Source organism: Thamnophis sirtalis, unplaced genomic scaffold (assembly GCF_051295495.1).
Source record: "Thamnophis sirtalis isolate CommonGarterSnake01/CBP01778 unplaced genomic scaffold, rThaSir2_p1.2 scaffold_3, whole genome shotgun sequence".
NCBI classification, from domain to species: domain Eukaryota; kingdom Metazoa; phylum Chordata; class Lepidosauria; order Squamata; family Natricidae; genus Thamnophis; species Thamnophis sirtalis.
In genome coordinates, this window is record NW_028261383.1 from 163,029,840 (window position 1) to 163,051,288 (window position 21,449).

Below are 21,449 nucleotides of genomic sequence, written 5' to 3' on the forward strand. Positions count from 1 at the left end.
AGTGCAATCGCGTTACTTTGAAATCTGACACATACTATATATCCCCCTCCCCCCTAAGACCCCACTTCCCTTCCCCCCCCCCAACTTCCCAGAGCCCGTACACGGTATAGATTTTTAACAAACACAGTCTACAATATATTAAGACAAAGGAAATAAAAAAAGAAGTCAATAACATCTCTGCGTTGAACTCAGCTTCTTCCTGTTGCACTAACTTTGAGCAGTTTAGATTATTCCTAATCTTAAGCATAGGCTATCTGGAATTTCTTAGTCCCGTATTTGTTTTGTGTATAGTCAATCCATTTTTTCCAGTCTCATTTATATCTCTCATTTGAATGGTCTTTAAGATATGCCAATATTTTAGCCATCTCGGCTAGGTTTGTAACTTTCAATGTCCATTCTTGAGTTGTAGGCAAGTCTTCCTTCTTCCAGTATTGCGCAGAAGAAGATGGAGAGGGTTTTTTTTGTTGGTTGTTGTTTTTTAACTAATGTTTCTTCCTCCAGGGTGACTCTGGCCATGATGGCTCCCCAGGGACTACAGGAGAAAAGGTAAGATGAATGATCAAATCCCTGCAAATGAAGGACATCTGTGGTCAGCAATCTTTTTTCTTCCTCTGGTAAAAGTATGTCTCAGGAAGAGAAGTTATGACATCATAAAGGCCATGACGTCTCTGAGGTTGTTGAAACCATGGGGATGTCTTCATGGATCCAACAGTCTCAGAAATAGCATAGCCTTTATGATGTCACAGGTTCGCTTCCCGAGATATCCTTTGCCAAAGCAAAAATCTCTGCATAAACAGTTCCTTTAAAGTTTATAGGATGAAGAACTAACTTCAGAAATTTAAATATTTACAATGTGATAAAATGTGAGAGTGGGGAAAGCAGAATAGGAAGCTAAAATATATCAAAGTATTTTTTGTCTTTTCCCACAGGGGCCCACTGGGCCACAGGGAGCCAATGGATTCCCAGGATCAAAGGGGCCGCCAGTAAGTAACCCACTGTTCCTTTTACAGAAATTTCTATTTAACTAGAGGTAAAGATCAATATTCCATAAAATAGTTGTGTATGAGAGAGCGGATTGTACTTTTTATTATTACAATCTACCTAATAAAAATTACCATATGAATTATGCATGGGGAGAATGCAAAGCCCAAGTTAAAAATAGATTGTGTATTCAAAGACTTAAATAATCAATAGATTTACTGTTCATTACAGGACACCTATAAGTAAATATACTGGTAGGTGCAGAATTTCAGTCTTGGTGGTATTATATTTTTACTTGCAAAATGAAGGAGCTTGGGTCTACTTTGCTGCAAACTGGTGGTTTGGATAATTGGTTGTTGACACAGTTGGGATTATAAGATTGGATATCTGCCTGCCTGGGACTAGAATTGCTTTTGTAAGGTATACAGGATACGTAAAAGTTCAGATACCTAAAAGATTACCACCAGTGTCAGATTTTGTAGAATCCAAAGAATGGCATTTGAGTTAAGGAAACATGTTTGAATCCTATTCCTTTATTATTTTGTTGCCATGGGCATTCATTTTGACCAAATTAGTTTTACCTAAAACATATTAATTGCATAAAGAAGATGAAATAGCATAAAAATGTGGGGCATATTTTTATCATAACAGTTTAATAGCTTGACATATTCTTTTAAAGCTGCCTGGAGGGGACCAGGTGGCAGAATTTATTATTAGATCTTCTTTAATCTTCTCTCCTTTTCAGAGCTATCTTATTCCCATCTCAGTGCCAGTAGGGGAGCTCTGGAGGGCAGTCATATTTCAATCTCTTCTCCCATGTTCATGATCAGAACACTTGAAAAAGCTGTAATCCTTGTTTGCTATTTGAGTACATGTGATATAGATTTCGCAAGCCCCAAATTTCCCAGGCCTTTTTTTATTAAATATATTGGAATCTTAAAACCATTTTATTAGGTCTAGCTCACCATGGCTATCCATCTATACTGCATTGTGAAATACATTCATTTAAACAGTAGCACAATAGATTCTACAGAGCCATTGCAATTATATATATATATATATGCAGGTGAAGTCATATGATTACATACTTGGGATAGACAAACGGAATTTATTTATTTATTTATTTATTTATTTATTTATTTATTTATTTATTAGACTTATATACCGCTTCATAGGGCTTTCAGCCCTCTCTAAGCGGTTTACAAATTTTTTAGCAAATTGAGTCAGCAACTTGCCCCCACAGTCCGGGTCCTCATTTCACCCACCTTGGAAGGATGGAAGGCTGAGTCGACCTTGAGCCGGTGAGATTTGAACCACTGAACTGCAGATCACAGTCAGCTAAAGTGGCCTGTAGTACTGCACCCTAATCACTGCGCCAGAAATGCTTATAAAGATGGTAGTGGTTCTACCTCCTAATGTTGCCCATGCTAAAAGAATCTGGCAGTTTTTAATAGGAAATCTTCACCACACCCTCATTCTCCTGCAACACTTCCTGCCATCTAAGCTTATCTTTCTCTTTTTTTTTCTTAAGGCAACTGGTGAACCTCTAAACATACTGCTGAGCTGCAGTTCACCCACCATTTATGTTTTCTAGAGCTATGTTTGGGACTCGATTATATTCTTGTAAATAAAGATGGTATTGGAAGCAGGCAAACTCAGAAAACAAGCACCTCTTGCATTTCTGGAAAGAGAAATTATTGAAAGCCTGTCAGACCAGTTCTCTAGATCGACTAATGTCTAGAGAAGTATTAGTTACTTTGAGCCTCTTTCTCCTGTTCTCCCCTCCCTGGATCAAGATATCTTTTCAATAATGGCCCAAGTCCTTCTTTTAATACGTCTGCTTCCTTTTCTGTTTTCCAGGGCCTATTGAATATTTCCTCATAAAAGCTGCCATTTCCTTTATAGTATGCCAGTTTTCCCATTGACTGGTTGGTTTAGAAGAATTACAAATAAATAAATAATGAAGTTAAGTGAGGGAAGGATTCTGACAGGCACCATATTTAGTGCTTGAACATCTACCAGAATCTTTTTTAATAACCACAATTATTTCTGTTTGGAAGGGACCTGTAGGAAAAGATGGTCTATCAGGACATCCAGGCCAGCGTGGTGAGGCAGTAAGTATTAATATAAACTTCTCTCAAGGTTGGTTGTTGCCATGTGGTCTGTGGATAACTGCCTCCTTGTTTCTCTTATTCTCCTTTGCTGATTTCTTGCCTTGGTAATTTGTCTGACTGCTTTCTCTATATTTCTTTAATGGGCTCAGCATTCTATTGTTGACTCTCCAAAATGATTTTCATTTCTCCATGAGAGGAAGTAAAAAATGTAAGTCACACCATTGTCTCTACAAGTTCTAAGGTGATCAGTCGTCAAAATTAAAATATTCAACTAGGTTTCAGGTGTTGAGTATTGCATTTTTACTTGTCTTATCTGATACAACTCTTCAGATACTTTGGGCCAATACTTGAAATTCCCCAATGAATTTGGTTCATGATCCCACTTGATGGAATCCTGAAACTAATTATCCAATATCTGTTTGGGAATTGTTGGGCTCTTAGATGAATGAACCATGAAAGAGATCTCCATTGGACCAAAATATCTTCATCTTAGATAGTAATCTTTCTTTCTCTTTTTTTATAGGGATTTCATGGCAAAACTGGCCCACCGGGGCCAACAGGAGTTGTGGGGCCACAGGTAAAGAGGTTCTTTAGTTTATGTATTTATAATAAAAATATGAATTCATAATTAAAACTGGGCAACCTTGGCTGAGATACTATCCATGTTGCTAAAGTAGCAATAAGACCCATGTGCAAACCTGATGTAGAAAATTAATGATATCTGTTTGAATTTAGTAGATACCATGCATGAAAAATATTCCAGAATTTCTAGCTACTACAGTGGGACATGTAACATTTCTTAATCAGAGATCATATTTGATTTCTGAGTGGGGACCCACTAGTGGCAATTGTATGATTATGTTATTGTACGCTTGTTGTCTTGTTGACATCATTTGTTACAGATGCTGCAAAATTAAAGTTAATTAAGTGCAATGATTATTTCCTATGTATTTAATATTTAATATCCACCCTTCTCTCACATTAAAAACTACTGGGGATATAATATCCATGTGCTTATACTCTTCTTCCCAATTTTGAGAATTAAAATGTTCTGAATGAAAATTTGGGAAGTAGTAAACATAAGGAAGTAAGTATTAGCTAAACATTACTTAGTACTTCATAGCAAACAGAGCTAGCAGTAGTGAAATAGGCTGCTTTGGCAGGTAACTTTTTCTTTCACTGAAGCTGCTTATCTGGTTGGCTTTCTGTCAAGAATACTATAAAAATACATCCTCCTTTGAGATCTTTTATTACAGTAGCTTCAATGATGTTTTCCTTCAACTCTTACGAGCTAGTAAATATATGGATATAATAGCTACATGTTATATATAAAACCATCAGATAGCTTAGCATGCATGTGTCAAGCCTTCAATTCAGTAATGTTGAAGTAGTAATATATATAGTCCATGTATATAGGAAGAAGAAGAGATTATCTTGATTATGCTCTTCTTGGATCAATAAGAAGATGCAATGGAAATATCAGTTGGATTCCTTGAAATGCAAAATGAATTATCTGAAAGATGACCTAGCATAGTACTAATATTTTTACAGTTGTGTTTTATTATAAATTTAACCTGCTCTCAAAAGTATTGCATCTTCTCTACAGGGAAACACGGGAGAAACTGGTCCTATGGGGGAGAGAGGCCACCCAGGCTCCCCTGGTCCTCCTGGAGAGCAAGGCCTGCCCGGTATTGCTGGTAGGGAAGGTGCCAAGGTAAGCACTTACAGATACCATAGTCATAAACAAGGGATGAGAGCAGGGGAAAAGGAATGGATTTTCCTAAATGCTGCCAAGTGTCCCTAAACCAGAATCAACCTTATCTTAAACAGATTGACACATATACATCCCAGAAGAGCTGCATTTCAGTCCTAAGGCAATAACTATTCTGTATTTTTGTCATGTTCAATACAAGGATTAAGAGCTTGCTTATGTAACCTTCATTATTACAAAATCCTTTGCAGTGGGACCATAGCAAGGCCACATGCTGAGCCATACATCTGGGTCCAGTAACTATAGGAAACAATTGGTTTGTCTAAAGCAGTGTTTCTCAACCTTGGCAACTTGAAGATGTCCGGACTTCAACTCCCAGAATTCCCCAGCCAGCATTTGCTGGCTGGGGAATTCTGGGAGTTGAAGTCCGGGACATCTTCAAGTTGCCAAAGTTGAGAAACACTGTCCTAATCACTGCCTGCAATGGAGAGGTGGCTGGGGCCTTAGATTGCATTATTCTTTTTTTTTTAATTGAAAATTTTAAAAAAGATTTTACAAATATTTACATTCGCTGGCTGGGGAATTCTGGGAGTTGAAGTCCGGGACATCTTCAAGTTGCCAAGGTTGAGAAACACTGGTCTAAAGTACGGCAGGACAAATGAAGTCAGCTCACATCAAAATTGTTAGAAGTAACTGCATAGTAATACTAGATCTTTACTTCTAGGGTGATCCTGGACCTGGTGGCATCCCAGGTATTCCAGGGCCTACTGGAATTAAAGGCTTCACAGGAGCCCGTGGTCCTGTTGGAGAGAAAGTAAGTGTTCAAGAAGATGAACAGGAAATAATGTGGAACTTAATAGTTATGATGGGTATAGAATATAATAAAGGCCTATGCTGTACCAGGCTAATTTAATTTAACTGGGTTATTTAGTTGCAATCGTCATGGACCTCTAATTGCAACGTACTTGGAATGCATAACTTAAGGATGCTGTGTTGCTATGTCTTGGTCCTTGGGTAAAAGATTCCATGGATCAATTTCCTTATTGGGAATATCATGCTAGGATAAATGAGCCTTTGGTCTCTTCAATCGCAGTGAAGTTCTCCTGTTCCTGCCTGCATGTTTGTGATCTAAAAGATCCAATAGAAAAGGAGAATGAGGATAAGGAGGGAACATGAAATGATGGTACCTCCATGGAAAGTCATCTTCTTGTGTTTTACTTTCTATCACAGGGACCAATAGGCCTGAAAGGAGCAGAAGGGCCACTTGGTCCAGCAGGCTCCATGGTAAGTATTTTCCCCTAACTTCAAAAGATCAGACTTTTGTTGCATGATGGAGAGAGAGAGTGTGTCTGCAAATAATACTCATTATCAGTGAAGTGAAGACACCCTTACTGCAGCAAGATAGTCTTGGAGTAAAATTCTTGGTAGTGATGTTGCAGCCCGAATTAATTAATAGCGAACATTAATCAAAGGAGAAGTTTGCATTAGAGATAACTTCAGATCAAATAAATGGGGTTCATAGATTTACTACTTCCTGATAGGGTCCTCCTGGGGAGCGAGGTCCCTCTGGAGCAGCTGGAGGCATTGGACTACCAGGAAGAGGGGGTAATCCTGGACCACCTGGACCTGCAGGGGAGAAAGGAGCACCGGTATGTACAAGGCACCGTGTTGCCTAATGATCAATTTTAGAAATAGACATTCAGAGCTCAACTAATATGCAAGATGATCTTACCCTAAAGAGCAGGTGAGCTAGAACAGGGTGTCAAACTCAAGGCCCTGGGGGCTGGATCCGGCCCATGGGGTGCTTAGATCTGACCCACACGACCATCCTGGAAACAGCTCATTTTCACTGGCAGAGGTCTCGGGCCACCACAGGCACCCCTGACATGAGTGACGTATAGCTGGCCACCCCCACCCCACCTCCCGAGGTCAAACACAACACTGATGTGGGCCTCAATGAAATTGAGTTTGACACCTAGAAGCGTCAAAAAAGGAAAGTGATCTAATGAATGCTTATTATAGTCTTTCCCAACTTCCAGATATGTTAGCCTAAAATTTCTTCTCTGTGATGGGAAAGGATCCCAGTTTGTTGAAGAACATCAGATTGGGAATCTTGGCTTAGAAAGAATTTTAAGATGAAACCATAAGATCCAGGAGTGGAGAAATAATAAATCCTTAAGGTCTCATTCTTTTACTTCCAATGCATAGAGATTCTTTGCTCAGATCCATAGGTGGCATCACTTGCTCCATCCTAGGTCTGGTTCTATCCATGATAAGATAGTATAAATTCAGCCTAGGAAGAGCTTTGGACCTTGTACATAAAACCATGCCTTCCTCTCATTTCATCCCTTTATATTTTAATCTTTTTGATGGGGAACAAGACTTTGCATTACTAAATGCAATATGCAGAGTTTTGCACTTAGCCAAGTTTTAATTAAAATCTAAAAGAGTGTCACTATCGGATTAAAATACTAATAGGAAAAAGAAAAGTGTTGTAGATAAAAATGGATTCAGGAAAGCCAAATACCAAGAATGAATAATAGTACTAAAAGGTTTTCCAGATGCCCACTCATATTATTAAGAAGTAGTACCGTTACATTAATACTTGCCTTATAAATTGCCAATTGCAGCACTTTAAGAAGCAGCCTGTCCATCAGAACAGGATGACAGATGAAACAGTGGTACTTATACAAGATTTTGTCTGTAATTTCCTGGTATAAATAATGTCACAGTCAAATCTCAAGATTTGTTAGACTCAAATGTGCTCATTAGGTCACAGGCTGATTTGTAAAAATGACTACAAGTAAAATTGAAAGGAAGAAAACTTGCCATTAGTGGCCTGTGCTGATTATTTATCTTTTATTCCTAACATAAATTGGGACTATTAATTGACTGGTTGCCAGCAATCTAATTTTTATGTAGCTTTGTGGCCACTTTGAGACTTTTGTATCAGCATCCCCAGTGTGACATAACTCAGATGTAAATTTGTATGTCTATACTTTGTATATAACTTGTGGATTGCAAAGGATTTTTGAGTGCCAGTATCTAGTTAGTTTGAGAATTTAGAATTGAGAAGTCTGAAGAAAGTTTATTCCCAAAGTGTGCTTAATTAAGGTATCCATTAAACCACAGCATCCACTTTTCTATGCATAGTGAATATTTTTTTCCATAGCAGACATCTTTATTTGACCCCCATTCTTATGTTTTCTTTTTCCCAGGGTGATCGAGGACCTATGGGTCCATCTGGTCGTGATGGAATCCTAGGTCCAGTGGGGCTTCCAGGGCCAGCTGGGCCTCCAGGACTTGCTGGAGAAGATGGTTACAAAGTAAGGGATCTGCATTTTGGAGGAAATAGAGAGTGCACTGGATCCATTTGATTATATAGACCCATTTTTGTTTCCTTGGCAACACATGGCTTGGCAACAACTTTATTGAGATTTTCCCAGCAATTATTCCTATAGCTGGTTTCCTTAGCCAAGACTTTAGTTGGTGGGAGAAATGTTCCTGATAATAATTGCTGTAATGATGTTTTCTCTATTTTTCCCTCTGTCTCTTAATGTATGTGTGTGTAGGGAGAAATGGGTGGCCCGGGACAGAAGGGAAGCAAGGGTGACAAAGGAGATGCGGTGAGTTTGAAGTTTACTCAAAGGCTTCGGTGAAACTTATAACAATTGCCCTTTAAAACTACTCCCACATTTGCTTGCCATTTTTTTAAGGTTGGCCTACCAATATTTCTTTAAAAGATTGGAAGACCAGGAATTCAGCACCAGGAACACAGAACTAAGAGTCACTGTTTCATTTTCTCTTTCAACAGGGTCCCCCAGGACCAACCGGGATCCAGGGTCCTATTGGGCATCCAGGATCTGCTGTGAGTCTTGCTTCACCCCAACACTTTTGGCTGAAATAATATGAATCTAAGAAGTTTAGTGGACGAAAAAAAAGCCTTCCTCTTTCTGTATTTTCAGTAAATCCAAAATGCCCTAATATTTTCCGTCCCCTGAAATGTTTGTCTTTCTTTTGAGTAAATATATACATCATTTCCCTTCAAACTGTTTGTCTCCTCTATGTACAGCTCAGCTCCTTTCCCTTATCCCTATTTTCTTTAACTATTAAGAAGTTCCTTCCCACGATAATGTTTAAGATCCTCCTGCTTGGTTAAAATGCTTTCCGTTGTGTCACATTCATCCCAGATTTTTGGCTCGCTTAAAGCAAGGGAAGAATCATTGATCTCTAACATTATATTTTGCTATTAGGGAGTTGATGGCGAGCCTGGACGCCGAGGGCAGCAGGGCATGTTTGGCCAAAAAGGAGATGAAGGAGTCCGTGGTTTGCCAGGTGTCAGTGGCCCACCTGGTTTACAGGTGGGTATGAGACAGTGGTGGGTTTCAAAAATTGTTTGAACCTACTCTGTGGGTGTGGCCTCCTTTGTGGGAGTGGCTTGCCGCCCATGTGACCGAATGGGAGTGGCTTGCTGCCCATGTGACCGGATATGAAGATGCCGACGACACTTGTCAGAACCACTTTAAATTACCTCACACACAGCACTGGCATGCATAAGAATATGATGTAAACTTGTTTTTTTAAAAGGCATCTTTGATTTGCGTTAAAACAACTTCAACACACGCAATGTTCTGATTGCACCACAAACGCAGTAGTCATCCTTACCTTTCACAGAGGCACTGAGTTTTATAAATAGGAGCATGATAGTATAGAATAACCATATCCAAGGACCAGTGGTGGGTTTCCAAAAATTTTGGAAGCTCTTCTGTAGGTGTGGCCTGCTTTCCAGGTCCACTGGTGGAACCTCTTCTAACCGGTTCGGTAGATTTGACCAACCGGTTCTACCGAATAGGTGCGAACTGGTAGGAACCCACCTCTGGTATGAGACCAACAAACAATCTTTAGAAGGCTACATTAATTTGAATGAAGGCAGCACAAAAAAACCCCACAGATTTCTATTCATTTTATTTCTCTACCCAGTTAAATCCTCTCCTTCCTTTGGGAATTCCCAAAGGGAACAGCCCATTCAAGGATCACCCATTTTATCCTCAGAACACTAGCATTGTGAAGTAAGCTTGGCTAAGAGATCGTGGCTGTTAACTCACCCAATGAACTGTTTAAGCAAATCTGCTAAAAACATAATAGCTACATTTACACAAGACATTAAATGTCTTGAATGATTTATAACTTGGGTAGCTTTGGTTTTTTTGGTTTAGTGTTATGCAATCACAGTTATCTTTAGCTGGTTCATTGTACAAATGTGCTATTGAATTAAAAGCCAAACATCCAAACCCATGAAGTTCAAATATTTTAAAAAATAAACCTTTGGTTTATGATTCTAGCGCAAACCAATCTTTGGCTAAATTTTGATATGCTGAAATTTGATATATTGGGAATATCTTGTTTCTCCAAATATTAATTTAAAAAGGAATGTCATTTATCATAGTTTGTTGAAGTCTTATGTTACCGTAAAAATGAAAACATTTCATTCGATTATTCAAGATTTTGGTGCAGTTACACAATCATGTCACTTTCATTACTATGCCTAGATCGATCTCCCTATTAAATCCAAAGTTCAGTCACAAATATTTTTTCTAAAAAGAGAGAGAGAAAACACGCTACCTAAATTTCACATATACTCCTTTAAATCTGAGCATTGTGCAGAATCAGAAAATGAATGGAATGCCTTCTACTGCTCAACTGTAGACTGCTATATATGTGTGTGTTTCCCTCACAGGGAATGCCAGGGATCACAGGTGAAAAGGGCGAAAGTGGTGAAACTGGGCTAATGGTAAGAGTCATTCATTTACCTTCTGGCTTTGACCCTGGGTTTGATTTTATTATTAGGATCACTTATGAATCATTTCCTTTCTGTTTTCTCTAGGGTCCACCTGGAGCTCCAGGGGCCCGAGGCCCACAAGGTTCCAGTGGTGGAGATGTGAGCAACATATTTTTCTCATGTAGGGCAAAGTGATTTCAGACATTTGAGTATCCTGGGTAACTCAACACTATATTCCCATCTTCCTCCTAGGGAAGACGGAGACATCAATTTGTATATAAATATTAGACTGACAGATTTGGATAATCCTTGAAGATGAGTTGCATGGAGTTGCAACACGTTATATGAATGACTAGTGCAAGTGTAGTTGGACTATTGAGAAGACATACTATGAAGTATTGCTGGTTGAATATGAAAATATGGCAGATGAGAAAATTCCAAATATCTGTATAACTCCCATTTACCACACTATATTCCAGATATGTTCCAAGTGATAGATCAGCACATTTATTCATAGTGCTGAGCTCACATGTTCATTTTATATAAAAGCTGTTGTGTAATATATACAGTACATTGCACATTGAGCAATCTTCTAAATGGAAATGATCTGCATCCATTGACTTTGTAACAACAGTTTCAAAACAATTACAGTTACGGTGACCACATATTATTTTTTTTCATTTATTGATTGGGTTTTATGTCATTACTCATTGTAATAGTTTTAGATGCAATATAATCAGAACCATAAAGCATGGATGCTCCCGGGGATCCTTGCAGATCGAAAGACAGAATAGAAAATTAAGAAGTAAATTAAACAGGCTAATGGCTATTGAAATAAACCTAGCATATAGATTAAACTGATATAGAGAGAAAAAATTAATACAGTCATAAAACAAATTCAGCCTTCCCTTTATCAATAGAAGCTCAAAAACAGGTCCATGGAAATAGAACAACTGCTAAGCATAGCTTCATGGGTCTCCATGATGTGCTAATTTGATGGATGAATGGTCCCACCAGGAAAGCATCCCCAAGATACTTCAATGGTTGTAGCTATTGAGCGGATAGATAGATGCCTAGGTAATGCAGCATGTCAAGTAATCATATGAGGACCCTTGAAAATCAATTTAAGTAAGTGCTTGGGCTCAGCAGCATCCATTAATTTGTAGGGCCTTCTGATATGCATGAAGCTCCCTGCATGCGAAAAGAGAAACATAGTTTGGTGTCAGGAAATGCTCAGGGTATTAAATCGCACCATCCAAAGATGATAAATGTCAGTGAGTTATTCAGTCTGAAGCTGTGGCATAAGGCAAAAGGGGATGAGTTAAAAACAACAAGGCTTCAGATAATAAACACATGTATTATTAGTTGGAGGGAATGCTCTGAACTGATTAATAGCAATAGCAATAGCAGTTAGACTTATATACCGCTTCATAGGGCTTTCAGCCCTCTCTAAGCGGTTTACAGAGTCAGCATATTGCCCCCAACAACAATCCGGGTCCTCATTTTACCCACCTCGGAAGGATGGAAGGCTGAGTCAACCTTGAGCCGGTGAGATTAGAACTGCTGAACTGCAGATAACAGTCAGCTGAAGTGGCCTGCAGTACTGCACCCTAACCACTGTGCCACCTCGGCTCTAAGTAATCGGTTTAGCAGTTAACACTTGGGACTGAGTGATTTCTCTCAACTAGTTGTGTATCTTTTTATTTCAGGGCCCACAAGGTCAGCGTGGTGGGGTAGGCCAGCCTGGTGCCGTAGGTGAAAAGGTGAGGCCTGAGAGGATATTTCAGGTGAAGGGGTTAACCCTGTGATATACAGATGACTTCATCAAACACGGCCTAAGGGATGTGAAGTATTTGATGTCAGCATTGGGGGAACTTGGGATTTTTCCTGAGGGGAGGCAGGTGCAGTGCTGAAAGGGGGAATCTATGAAGCTAGAGTGTGTTCCTAATTCTTCTATCCCATTTCTATATTCATTTGTGATCTCTTTTCACCCCTGCCTACCAAAATATGCATGAAAATTCATATTCCTTTCTCGTGACCGATGCATGTGGGTAAGCATTTTAATCCGGTGCATTTTGTAATACAACTTCCATTCTATCCACATTCTGGGATGCATTTTTGTTTCAGCATATTATCTTTTATTTGGAAATGGCATAGCAATATTTGAAAAAGAGTGTACCATGAAGGAGATTTGTGCTAGCTTGGAAAATGCAAATGAGATAAGTTTGCATAAAAATACAAAGCCAATGAATTAATGGCCTGTCACTATGTGATGGTATTGGAACCAACACCATGGGCCTCAGCATTTTCCTCAGTACATCCACATCTCTGCAAGGGAACAGAAGGTTGTAATCTCCCTGTAAAATTTGCATACTCTTTTCTCTTGCAGCCTAGAATTTAGCTAGCAGCGGATACATGGTGCTTTGAGTTATTCAAGAGGAAACAAATTGCGTGTGGTAACAAATAGGAAGGGAAGAGAGTATGATGAAAGCTGGAAATATCAAGAAATTAGTGTATGTTCATTGTGCTCTGTCTATCAACAGGTAGAGGAAGAATTATAAAGAACATTTTAGCTTGCAGAACATGTCCATAGATAGGAGGATAACAAAATTCTGCATAATATACATTTGCTTTAGATAAGCATCTAAAGGAAAGATAAAGGAAATCTGGGCCCAATGACTTCTAGGCCCTTCTGGAGTTCCTGGATATATCAGAACCTGAATCTTGTCTCAGGGGACAGTTTCTAACCAGAAAAGTTTTCTCTTGATTATACAATTTCATCCTCATTCTGTGATTTGGAGAATGTTGAGAATATATTACAATGTATGGCTAATAAAAAAATATTCACTCTAAAGCAAATTGACAAGGATGCCTGTCACCATCCTATTTGAACTACACAGATTCTTCTGTCTACCTTACCTTTATTTTTTATTTTATTTTCTCTTTCCTTCCCTCCCTCCCTCTCTTTCTCCTCTGTATAAAGGTTTGTAGACAGATGATATACTTCCATACAAAGCTCTGGGCTGATTTCAACTGGTATTTTTGTTCTAAAAGTGCTTGTGAGAACCAATAGTGTTATTGGAAATAAAGATCATGCTGGTTATTTTTTCAAATATTTTTTTTAAAAGAAAAATGACAGGCATCATGGCACAGACCAATGAAGTAGTTCATGGGTACATTGAGGAAGTCTAGTTTTTAAAAATAGATGGGTAGATGTTAGTATGTGTCAATGTGCATATCTGAAAACTGGTCTCAAATAAGAACTGGAAATGCAACATTGGCTAGAGATTGGTTCAGGATTCCCTCTTTATTTTTTTCTCTACCTTCTAGGGTGAACCAGGGGAAGCAGGGGATCCTGGACCACCAGGGCAGCCAGGCCAACAAGTAAGTTTCCAAGTTTTGAGAAGACTTCAACTGTGGTACTCCTTTCCCATTCTTAGTAGGGCGTGCTACTTAGAACTCAATGTCTCTCTATATCAGTGTTTCTCAACCTTGGCAACTTGAAGATGTCTGGACTTCAACTCCCAGAATTCCCCAGCCAGCATTTGCTGGCTGGGGAATTCTGGGAGTTGAAGTCCGGACATCTTCAAGTTGCCAGGGTTGAGAAACACTGCTCTATATTACATCACTCTCTGAAGTATAGGATCACTTGATTAATTGATCCTTCCCTCTCTTTGATTAAGTGAGCAGCTTAATGCTAAGGATGATTTAATGAACAATGGCGGGGAACTCTGGGTTATATATCTCTCTATGCATTCACAGGGAGTGAAAGGTGATGTTGGTGAAAAAGGAGATTCTGGCCAGTCTGGAGCAGCAGGGCCACCTGGGAAAAAAGGTCCCCCAGGAGAAGATGGATCCAAAGGGAACATGGTGAGTTAATGATTCCTGAACGTCAAAGTGGAAACAGCTATTTGGTCCTACCTCTCTAATGGAAAATATGTCATCTACATATGATATAAAATGATTCTATGGCCTTATTGACTATCCACTTCTATAGCAACTTCCATTGAAAGATTTCACGGCTGCTTTGAATGGATAGCTGAGTGAGCACTCTCATTTTGCAGTTGTCAGCCTCTGCTTTGCTGCTGCTTCGGCTGCCATGAAATGGGGAGGGAGGGCATGGTATTTGGGAGGGGTTTACTAATTGTGCTGGAGGAAGATTCTGGAGCTCAGCTGCCTGACGGACTACGCATGCGTAGGAGGTTCCCGCCAAGACTAACGGCACCGACATTCCATCTTCGTGATGCCTTTTGAAGTTATCTCATACCTGACACTTGGGAGAATTATGATTGGACTGTAACTGTGATGCCAAGGGGAGGGGAATGGGCTATTCTATATATCAATCGCTTTCGCGCCTAAATAATCAGTCTTCGCTTCACTATGCCTTTAATCATTTATAATTAGTAAAAGTACACTTGATTTCTATCTATGGAGTCTCGTGGTCTTCTTTCCTAATTACCCAATGAAGAGGTGCTGACAGCAGTGAAGTAAAGTTAACTGCAGCTTTTCAAGATGCAGTTAGTATCAATTGATATCAATCGATTAATATCAATTGATTAATATAAATTAATTGATAAAACTGGAATGAAGCACATGGCTGTCAGTTGCAATCCTCTAACATAGTTGGCATAATTCAAGAGGGTGTTCTCTCAATTCAGTTCTTAAATTCAGGAGATCTAGAAATCTGGAAACAAGACCAACTGATGTAATCTGCGATTGATACTATTTTCACTTAGGCTTGTGAGGGAGTGGTTCCCTTTCACCTTTGGAGAAACTGGTACTTTCCGATCTTTATGCCTTATTGCATTTCTCCATCGCAGGGCCCGATAGGATTCCCTGGTGACCCGGGTCCAACTGGAGATCCTGGTCCTCCTGTAAGTATCAACTTTCAACTGAGTCACAACATTGTCACATTTCATTTCCTGCTTTGCAAAAGAATTTAGTGGGGTAAGAAGTAGGGGGGGAAAGTTTGAAAGCTACAAACTCTGTTGTTGTTTATAGGGAAAAGAGGAATCTCATACTGGGATCCTACTCTGATCTTGTCTTTCATAACTTTAATTACATGAAAGTTGCACTACTGTTTGCTCGTTTTCTTGAGAGAGTTAGGTTAGGGACTGCCCCAACTCTACCCTGAATTAAGAGATTAATAAAAAGAAAGTTCACTTTTTAGGCACTCAGTTCCCCATCTAGGAACTGCTCGCTTAACTTTCCAATACCTAGGAGCTGCTGTTTTAGATTTATAATCAATCATAGCTTTAGCTGGATGCAAGGAGAGACAAGACCTTGGCTCCTTTTTATGTTGGGGTGAATAATCACAATAGAAGAGGGATGCAGAGGGATCCTGTGGCCTTCTGGGTGTCACTAAACTAATGCTAACAGCAACTGAAAACGTCAGATCCAGTGATTAATTTTTTCTGGAAATTATAATTCAGCAAAATCTGCAGAGGTTTCTTGATGTGAATAATAAAGAGGTTTTAATTATATTCCTGATATATACGAATAAGGGCTTTGGAGCTAGAGATTCACCTGGACTGGGTATGAAATTAATGAATACTTTAGGAAAAAGATCTATGGGTGGAACTGCCTAAATATCCTGATGAGGTTTGAGCATATTCAGTGATTATAGAAGCTGGTTTCAAGTTGGAATTGGGAAAGCACGACACGGTGCATAGAAGGAAGAAGGTATGACAAATTAAGTGACAAAACTCTGAATCGTAGCCCTCCATGTTAGAACATTTTGTTGCAGGCCTCATTTATATTCTCTGTACTCAGAATCTGATTTGCTCTCCTTCTGTCCACTTCTGTGCAGGGCCTAGATGGAATTTCTGGTGAGAAGGGTGACGTGGGTGATCCAGGACTTCCAGTAAGTATAGAAAACATTCTTGGTGGAGAAATTATACCTTTGATGGCGAATCTATGGCACGTGGAGTCATTTGTCAGGACACGCCAGGCTTGCCCTGTCAGTTGGCCAGCGCGCATGCGGGCGCTGGTCAACTGACTTCGGCCTTCTTTTGAGGCAATTTTTCACCTTCTGGAGGCTTTAGGACAGTGGTGGGTTTCAAAAATTGTTCAAACCTACTCTGTGGGTGTGGCCTCCTTTGTGGGAGTGGCTTGCTGCCCATGTGACCGGATATGAAGATGCCGATGACACTTGTCATAACCACCTTAAATTACCTCACACACAGCACTGGCAGGCATAAGAATATGATGTAAACTTTTTTTTTTAAAGGCATCTTTGGTTTGCATTAAAACAACTTCAACACACGCAATGTTCTGATTGCACCACAAACGCATTAGTCATCCTTACCTTTCACAGAGGCACTGAGTTTTATAAATGTGAGCATGATAGTATAGAATAATCATATCCAAGGACCAGTGGTGGGTTTCAAAAAAATTTGGAACCTCTTCTGTAGGTGTGGCCTGCTTTTCGGGTCCACTGGTGGAACCTCTTCTAACCGGTTCAGTAGATTTGACGAACCGGTTCTACCGAATAGGTTTGAACTGGTAGGAACCCACTTCTGCTTTAGGAGCTTCCCTGAAGCCTCTGTAGCACGAAAAACTGGCCCCATGGGCAAACCAGAAGTTCAGGAACGGACTTCCAGTTTGCTCGTAGGCCTGGTTTTAGCCCTCTGGAGCATTCAGGAACCCTCAGGAGGCTTCCCTAAAGGCTCTGGAGGGCAAAAAATGACCCTTTGAGCAAACTGGAAGTGACTTCCGGGTTGCTCCTAGGGCCGATTTTAGCCCTCCGGAGCATTCAGGAGCCCTCAGGAGGCTTCCCTGAAGGCTCCGCAGTGCAAAAAATAACACTGAGCAAACCAGAAGTGACCAGGTTGCTCCTAGGGCCGGGGGGGGAGCGCTGGTCCTGTGCGCATGCGCAAAGCATTATGGGTGTGGCACACCCGCACACAACCCCCCTGCACTCCCCCCCGCTTTTGGCACACGAGCCAAAAAAGGTTCGCCATCACTGAACTATACCTTCTATTCTGTAACAATATTCTTGTTCACTTTTGCCAAAAAAAAGAAAGTCCATATCGTACCTTGATAGCAACAATATATATTGAGGCTTTATTCATTCATTCATTCATTCATTCATTCATTCATTATTTATTTATTTATTTATTTATTTATTTATTTATTTATTTATTTATTTATTTATTTATTTATCTATCCATCCATCCATCCATCCATCCATCCATCCATCCATCCATCCATCCCAAAGGTGCTTTTTCAAGTGGCAACTGGACTTTCTGGCTTTTCTTTGAAGGCGTTTCACTTCTCATCCTAGAACCTTCTTCAAAGCTTCTTGGATGAGAAGTGAAACATCTTCAAAGAAAAAAACGGAAAGTTCATTTACCTCTTGAAAAAACATGTTTGGAACAACCATGGCCTAGATGACTGAGAATATCTGTAGATGTGTATTTATTTACTTTTCATATTTTTCAATTGCCCATCTTCCTTGGATCCTTCCTCTGATCGTTCAGTTTGGAGGCTAAAGACACAGCATCGCCTTCTCCAATTCAAAGATACACTTGTTCAGCAGGCTGAGGCAAAGAGGCAGTCCCGGAACCAACGGAATCTGGGGGCTGGGCGGGGGACGGAATGTATCTGCCCTCAGTGTGTAATGGATTGCCACCCCTCAAATTGGCCTTTTTAGCCACACCAGATGCTGCTTTAGGACCTCTTTCCAGAGCATGATACCATAGTCTCTTGAGATTGAAGGATGCCAATGATCTTCCTTGAAGAAGGGCTCTGGGCAATGTATAGTAAAATGTTAAAATATAAAAACAGTATAATAGTTAAAAACTTAAAAGGCAAGGATGACTAAACACTTAAAATTAATTAGAAGATGAAGATAGGCTTTCAGGGCACTAGCCAGCCCCATTTCAATGTGCACCTCTGAGCTCCCCATGTTAAGCCACAGAGCAATGATTTAATTCCTTTAAAAGAAGGCCAGGGGAGTGAAGGGCTGCCTAATCTCCAGAATGGGGAGAATATGCAACCAGGTTGGGGGTGGGGGAATGGCAGAGAAGGCTCTCTTCCTAGTTTCCATCAGTCAGAGTTTCTTAACTGAAGGGGTTGACAACATACCTTCCCTGCCTTTTTGAGTGGGGAAGAATCTTTGTAATGGGATGAAGATAGTTCTTAAGGTAACCTGGCCTTATGCCATGTAATGATTTATAAATCACAACCAACACCTTAAATTAGATCTGGAAGCAAACTGGAACCCAATGTATTTTGCGAAGCAAAGGTGTTACATGTGCCTGTCTTTGGCCATCCAAAATTACTCATGTGGCTGCATTCTGCAGCAGCTGAAATTTCTGGATACTTTTCAAGGATAGCCATATGTAGAGTGCATTGCAATAGCCCAAACAGGACATGATTGGGGCATGACTGAGCAAGATATGTAGGCTTTGTATGATTGTTAAGCCAAAAAAATAATAATAGAAAAATACAAAGCAATTTTGAAAGAAATGAAAATGTGATTTGAAGTGTGTGAAAAGAACTAAACAAGGAGTCTCCAGCAGAGTAAGTAGAATTAAGACTAAAACTAATGGGATTGTTTGGAATGAAAATGAAATAAGGGAAAATGTGAAACAGGATGTTAAGGATTTGTAAGGGAATGAAAGTAATAAGTCAAAAAAATGTTTTGAATGTTACTATGAAAAATGTTAAAATATTGATGTGATTTACTTATGGTGAAGCTGCCTGTGAAGATTTTCAAGCCAAGATGGTTGTATTTGACAGATAAAATGGAGCAAAACATTGCACGTTTTTCATAAATCATGGAAAAACGGTGAAGGGAGATGAATTTGTGTGTCTTGCAGGTGAAATATTCATTAAAAATGGCAAAATGGATGGAGAAGTGTTCAGATATTAAGAAAAGTAATGGATAGTAATGTAATCTGTTGCGAAGAATATTTCTTTATCAAAAGAAGTGGAAATGTTTTTAAGACTGCTTCTATATCCACTTCGATCTATGGAAAAAAAGAGTTGGGAATGTCAGAAGAAACACAAAACTAAGTAGAATGCTGAAGGGGAAGAAGGGAAAAAGATGGGGTTAAGAACAAATGACTGCTCAATGAATGTGATTTGAATACAAAAGTGGGTGATTGATACGAGAGAAGCGCACTGAGTCAGTTTGATCATACAGAGAAAATCAGTGAGGATTGAACTGCAAAATGGATATATGCTGTTGAATGGAGTTGACAAGACCTTTAAAAATAAGAGAGATGAGGTCTAAACAACAAACATATGTAGTGATTGGGGACATGGTTGAAACAAGAACAGAAGAGTGTATAAAAGTATGATGTGAATTAAATTTAGCTTTATTTCCCTTTGTTTTGTTCTTATTTTTACATCCTTGGGTTTCTTTTCCATTCTATTTCTTATATATTTTCTGTGCTTCACATATTGCTGATCATCTTGAAAATGAATAGTGGGTTAGGTTCATATATATAAAAGTCAATTTTCTCCACTGCATGCATTATTTTATACATCCTGACCGTATTTTCCCTATTATCCTTCTTTGCCAAACTAAATAATCTCAAATTATAATATTTTCACATGTGAAAAGTAGTCACCCGGTCTCTCTCACACACATTTTGATTGCTTTCTTCTGTACTTTTTCCATCTCTATTACCATTTTTCAAAATTGGTGACCAGAATGATGCATTATTCTAGATTTGGATGTAATACATGAAGATTGTATTGTGAATATTGCCAGTTTTATTTTCCATTCCTTTTCAAAGGTTGCCTGGTATGGATTTGCTTTTTTCACAGATGGTATTCATTGGTGGAATCTTCACCAATTATTAACTTTTTTTCCTGCTTAGTTACAGACAGTTCAGATCCCCTCCTTATATATGGGATCTACATGCTCACTATATATGCAAATGGAGTTGACTATTTTGTTTCCTCCCCTGAATTTAAAATTTTTAAAAAAATTAAAGTGGGATTTGGGAGCCAGGGAGATGTCTAAATTTAATAAAATAAATTAATGAAGCCTTAGAATTAAAGTTCTCTAAAAGAGACAACAAATACATTTTCAACATTATGTTAACTGAAATTTCCAGAATTTAGAGGCAAACCAGGGGAAACTATGATAAATCAATATCACCATGATAAATCATTATCATGTATTTTATTGCTATTATTGTGATGAATAATATGAGAACCCTAAAATGAAAACAGTTGAAACCCATCAAAATGTTAAAAGCATTTTGATGTCAGAATGTTGCATAATATACAGTTGTCTCTTAAAATATTAATATTAATGTATACTTAAAAGTCACATCCACTGATCCAAATAATGATTGTCACAAGTAGATACACTGCATTCACGTGTAGTGGCATATTTATACATAGCAGGAAACTTAAATCAATCCAATCAAGGATAATTACATTTCATTGTACTCAGGGACATTTTGTGTGTGTTTGTGTATGTGTGATTGATCTACATCAGACCATGTTATGGGATCAGGAAAACTTCTCTGCACTACAACATGTGCCTTCCCAAATGATGTCCATAGACATAATACTTTTTGTTTTATTTTTCTCATTTTGTTTAGGGTCCACCTGGAGCTTTTGGGGAAGTAGGTCCTCCTGGGCCACCAGGGAAGAGGGTAAGTTGGGACTTACATAGGCAAACCTCCAAGGAACAACTGTTCTTTCTGTAGCAATGCCAACGGCAGTATGGTCTGCTTCCCAGTATCAGATACAAATCTCCAATAAACAGCACAATAAACAGCACAAAGTGGCCAAAAAGTGATGCAGCTATGGATCATGGATGTTCACCCCAGACTAAACAAATACTGGCACTCCTTAAATAACTTCAAGAACAACTGGGTCGTATTATGAGCCCAGA

The 21,449-nt window shown here is 39.2% G+C and overlaps 1 protein-coding gene across 1 annotated transcript in view; it reads left to right on the forward strand.

The window, feature by feature from the left end:
• Positions 1-21,449, forward strand: part of COL5A3 (collagen type V alpha 3 chain) — a 133,710-nt gene that overhangs the window by 95,602 nt on the left and 16,659 nt on the right. The window contains exons 35-54 of the mRNA XM_087710659.1: positions 502-546; positions 930-983; positions 3,042-3,095; positions 3,619-3,672; positions 4,702-4,809; positions 5,531-5,620; positions 6,037-6,090; positions 6,348-6,455; positions 8,025-8,132; positions 8,379-8,432; positions 8,621-8,674; positions 9,060-9,167; positions 10,544-10,597; positions 10,691-10,744; positions 12,295-12,348; positions 13,916-13,969; positions 14,348-14,455; positions 15,406-15,459; positions 16,395-16,448; positions 21,154-21,207. Coding sequence (XP_087566785.1) covers positions 502-546; positions 930-983; positions 3,042-3,095; positions 3,619-3,672; positions 4,702-4,809; positions 5,531-5,620; positions 6,037-6,090; positions 6,348-6,455; positions 8,025-8,132; positions 8,379-8,432; positions 8,621-8,674; positions 9,060-9,167; positions 10,544-10,597; positions 10,691-10,744; positions 12,295-12,348; positions 13,916-13,969; positions 14,348-14,455; positions 15,406-15,459; positions 16,395-16,448; positions 21,154-21,207 — 1,377 coding nt within the window. The remainder of the gene's footprint in view (positions 1-501; positions 547-929; positions 984-3,041; positions 3,096-3,618; positions 3,673-4,701; positions 4,810-5,530; positions 5,621-6,036; positions 6,091-6,347; positions 6,456-8,024; positions 8,133-8,378; positions 8,433-8,620; positions 8,675-9,059; positions 9,168-10,543; positions 10,598-10,690; positions 10,745-12,294; positions 12,349-13,915; positions 13,970-14,347; positions 14,456-15,405; positions 15,460-16,394; positions 16,449-21,153; positions 21,208-21,449) is intronic.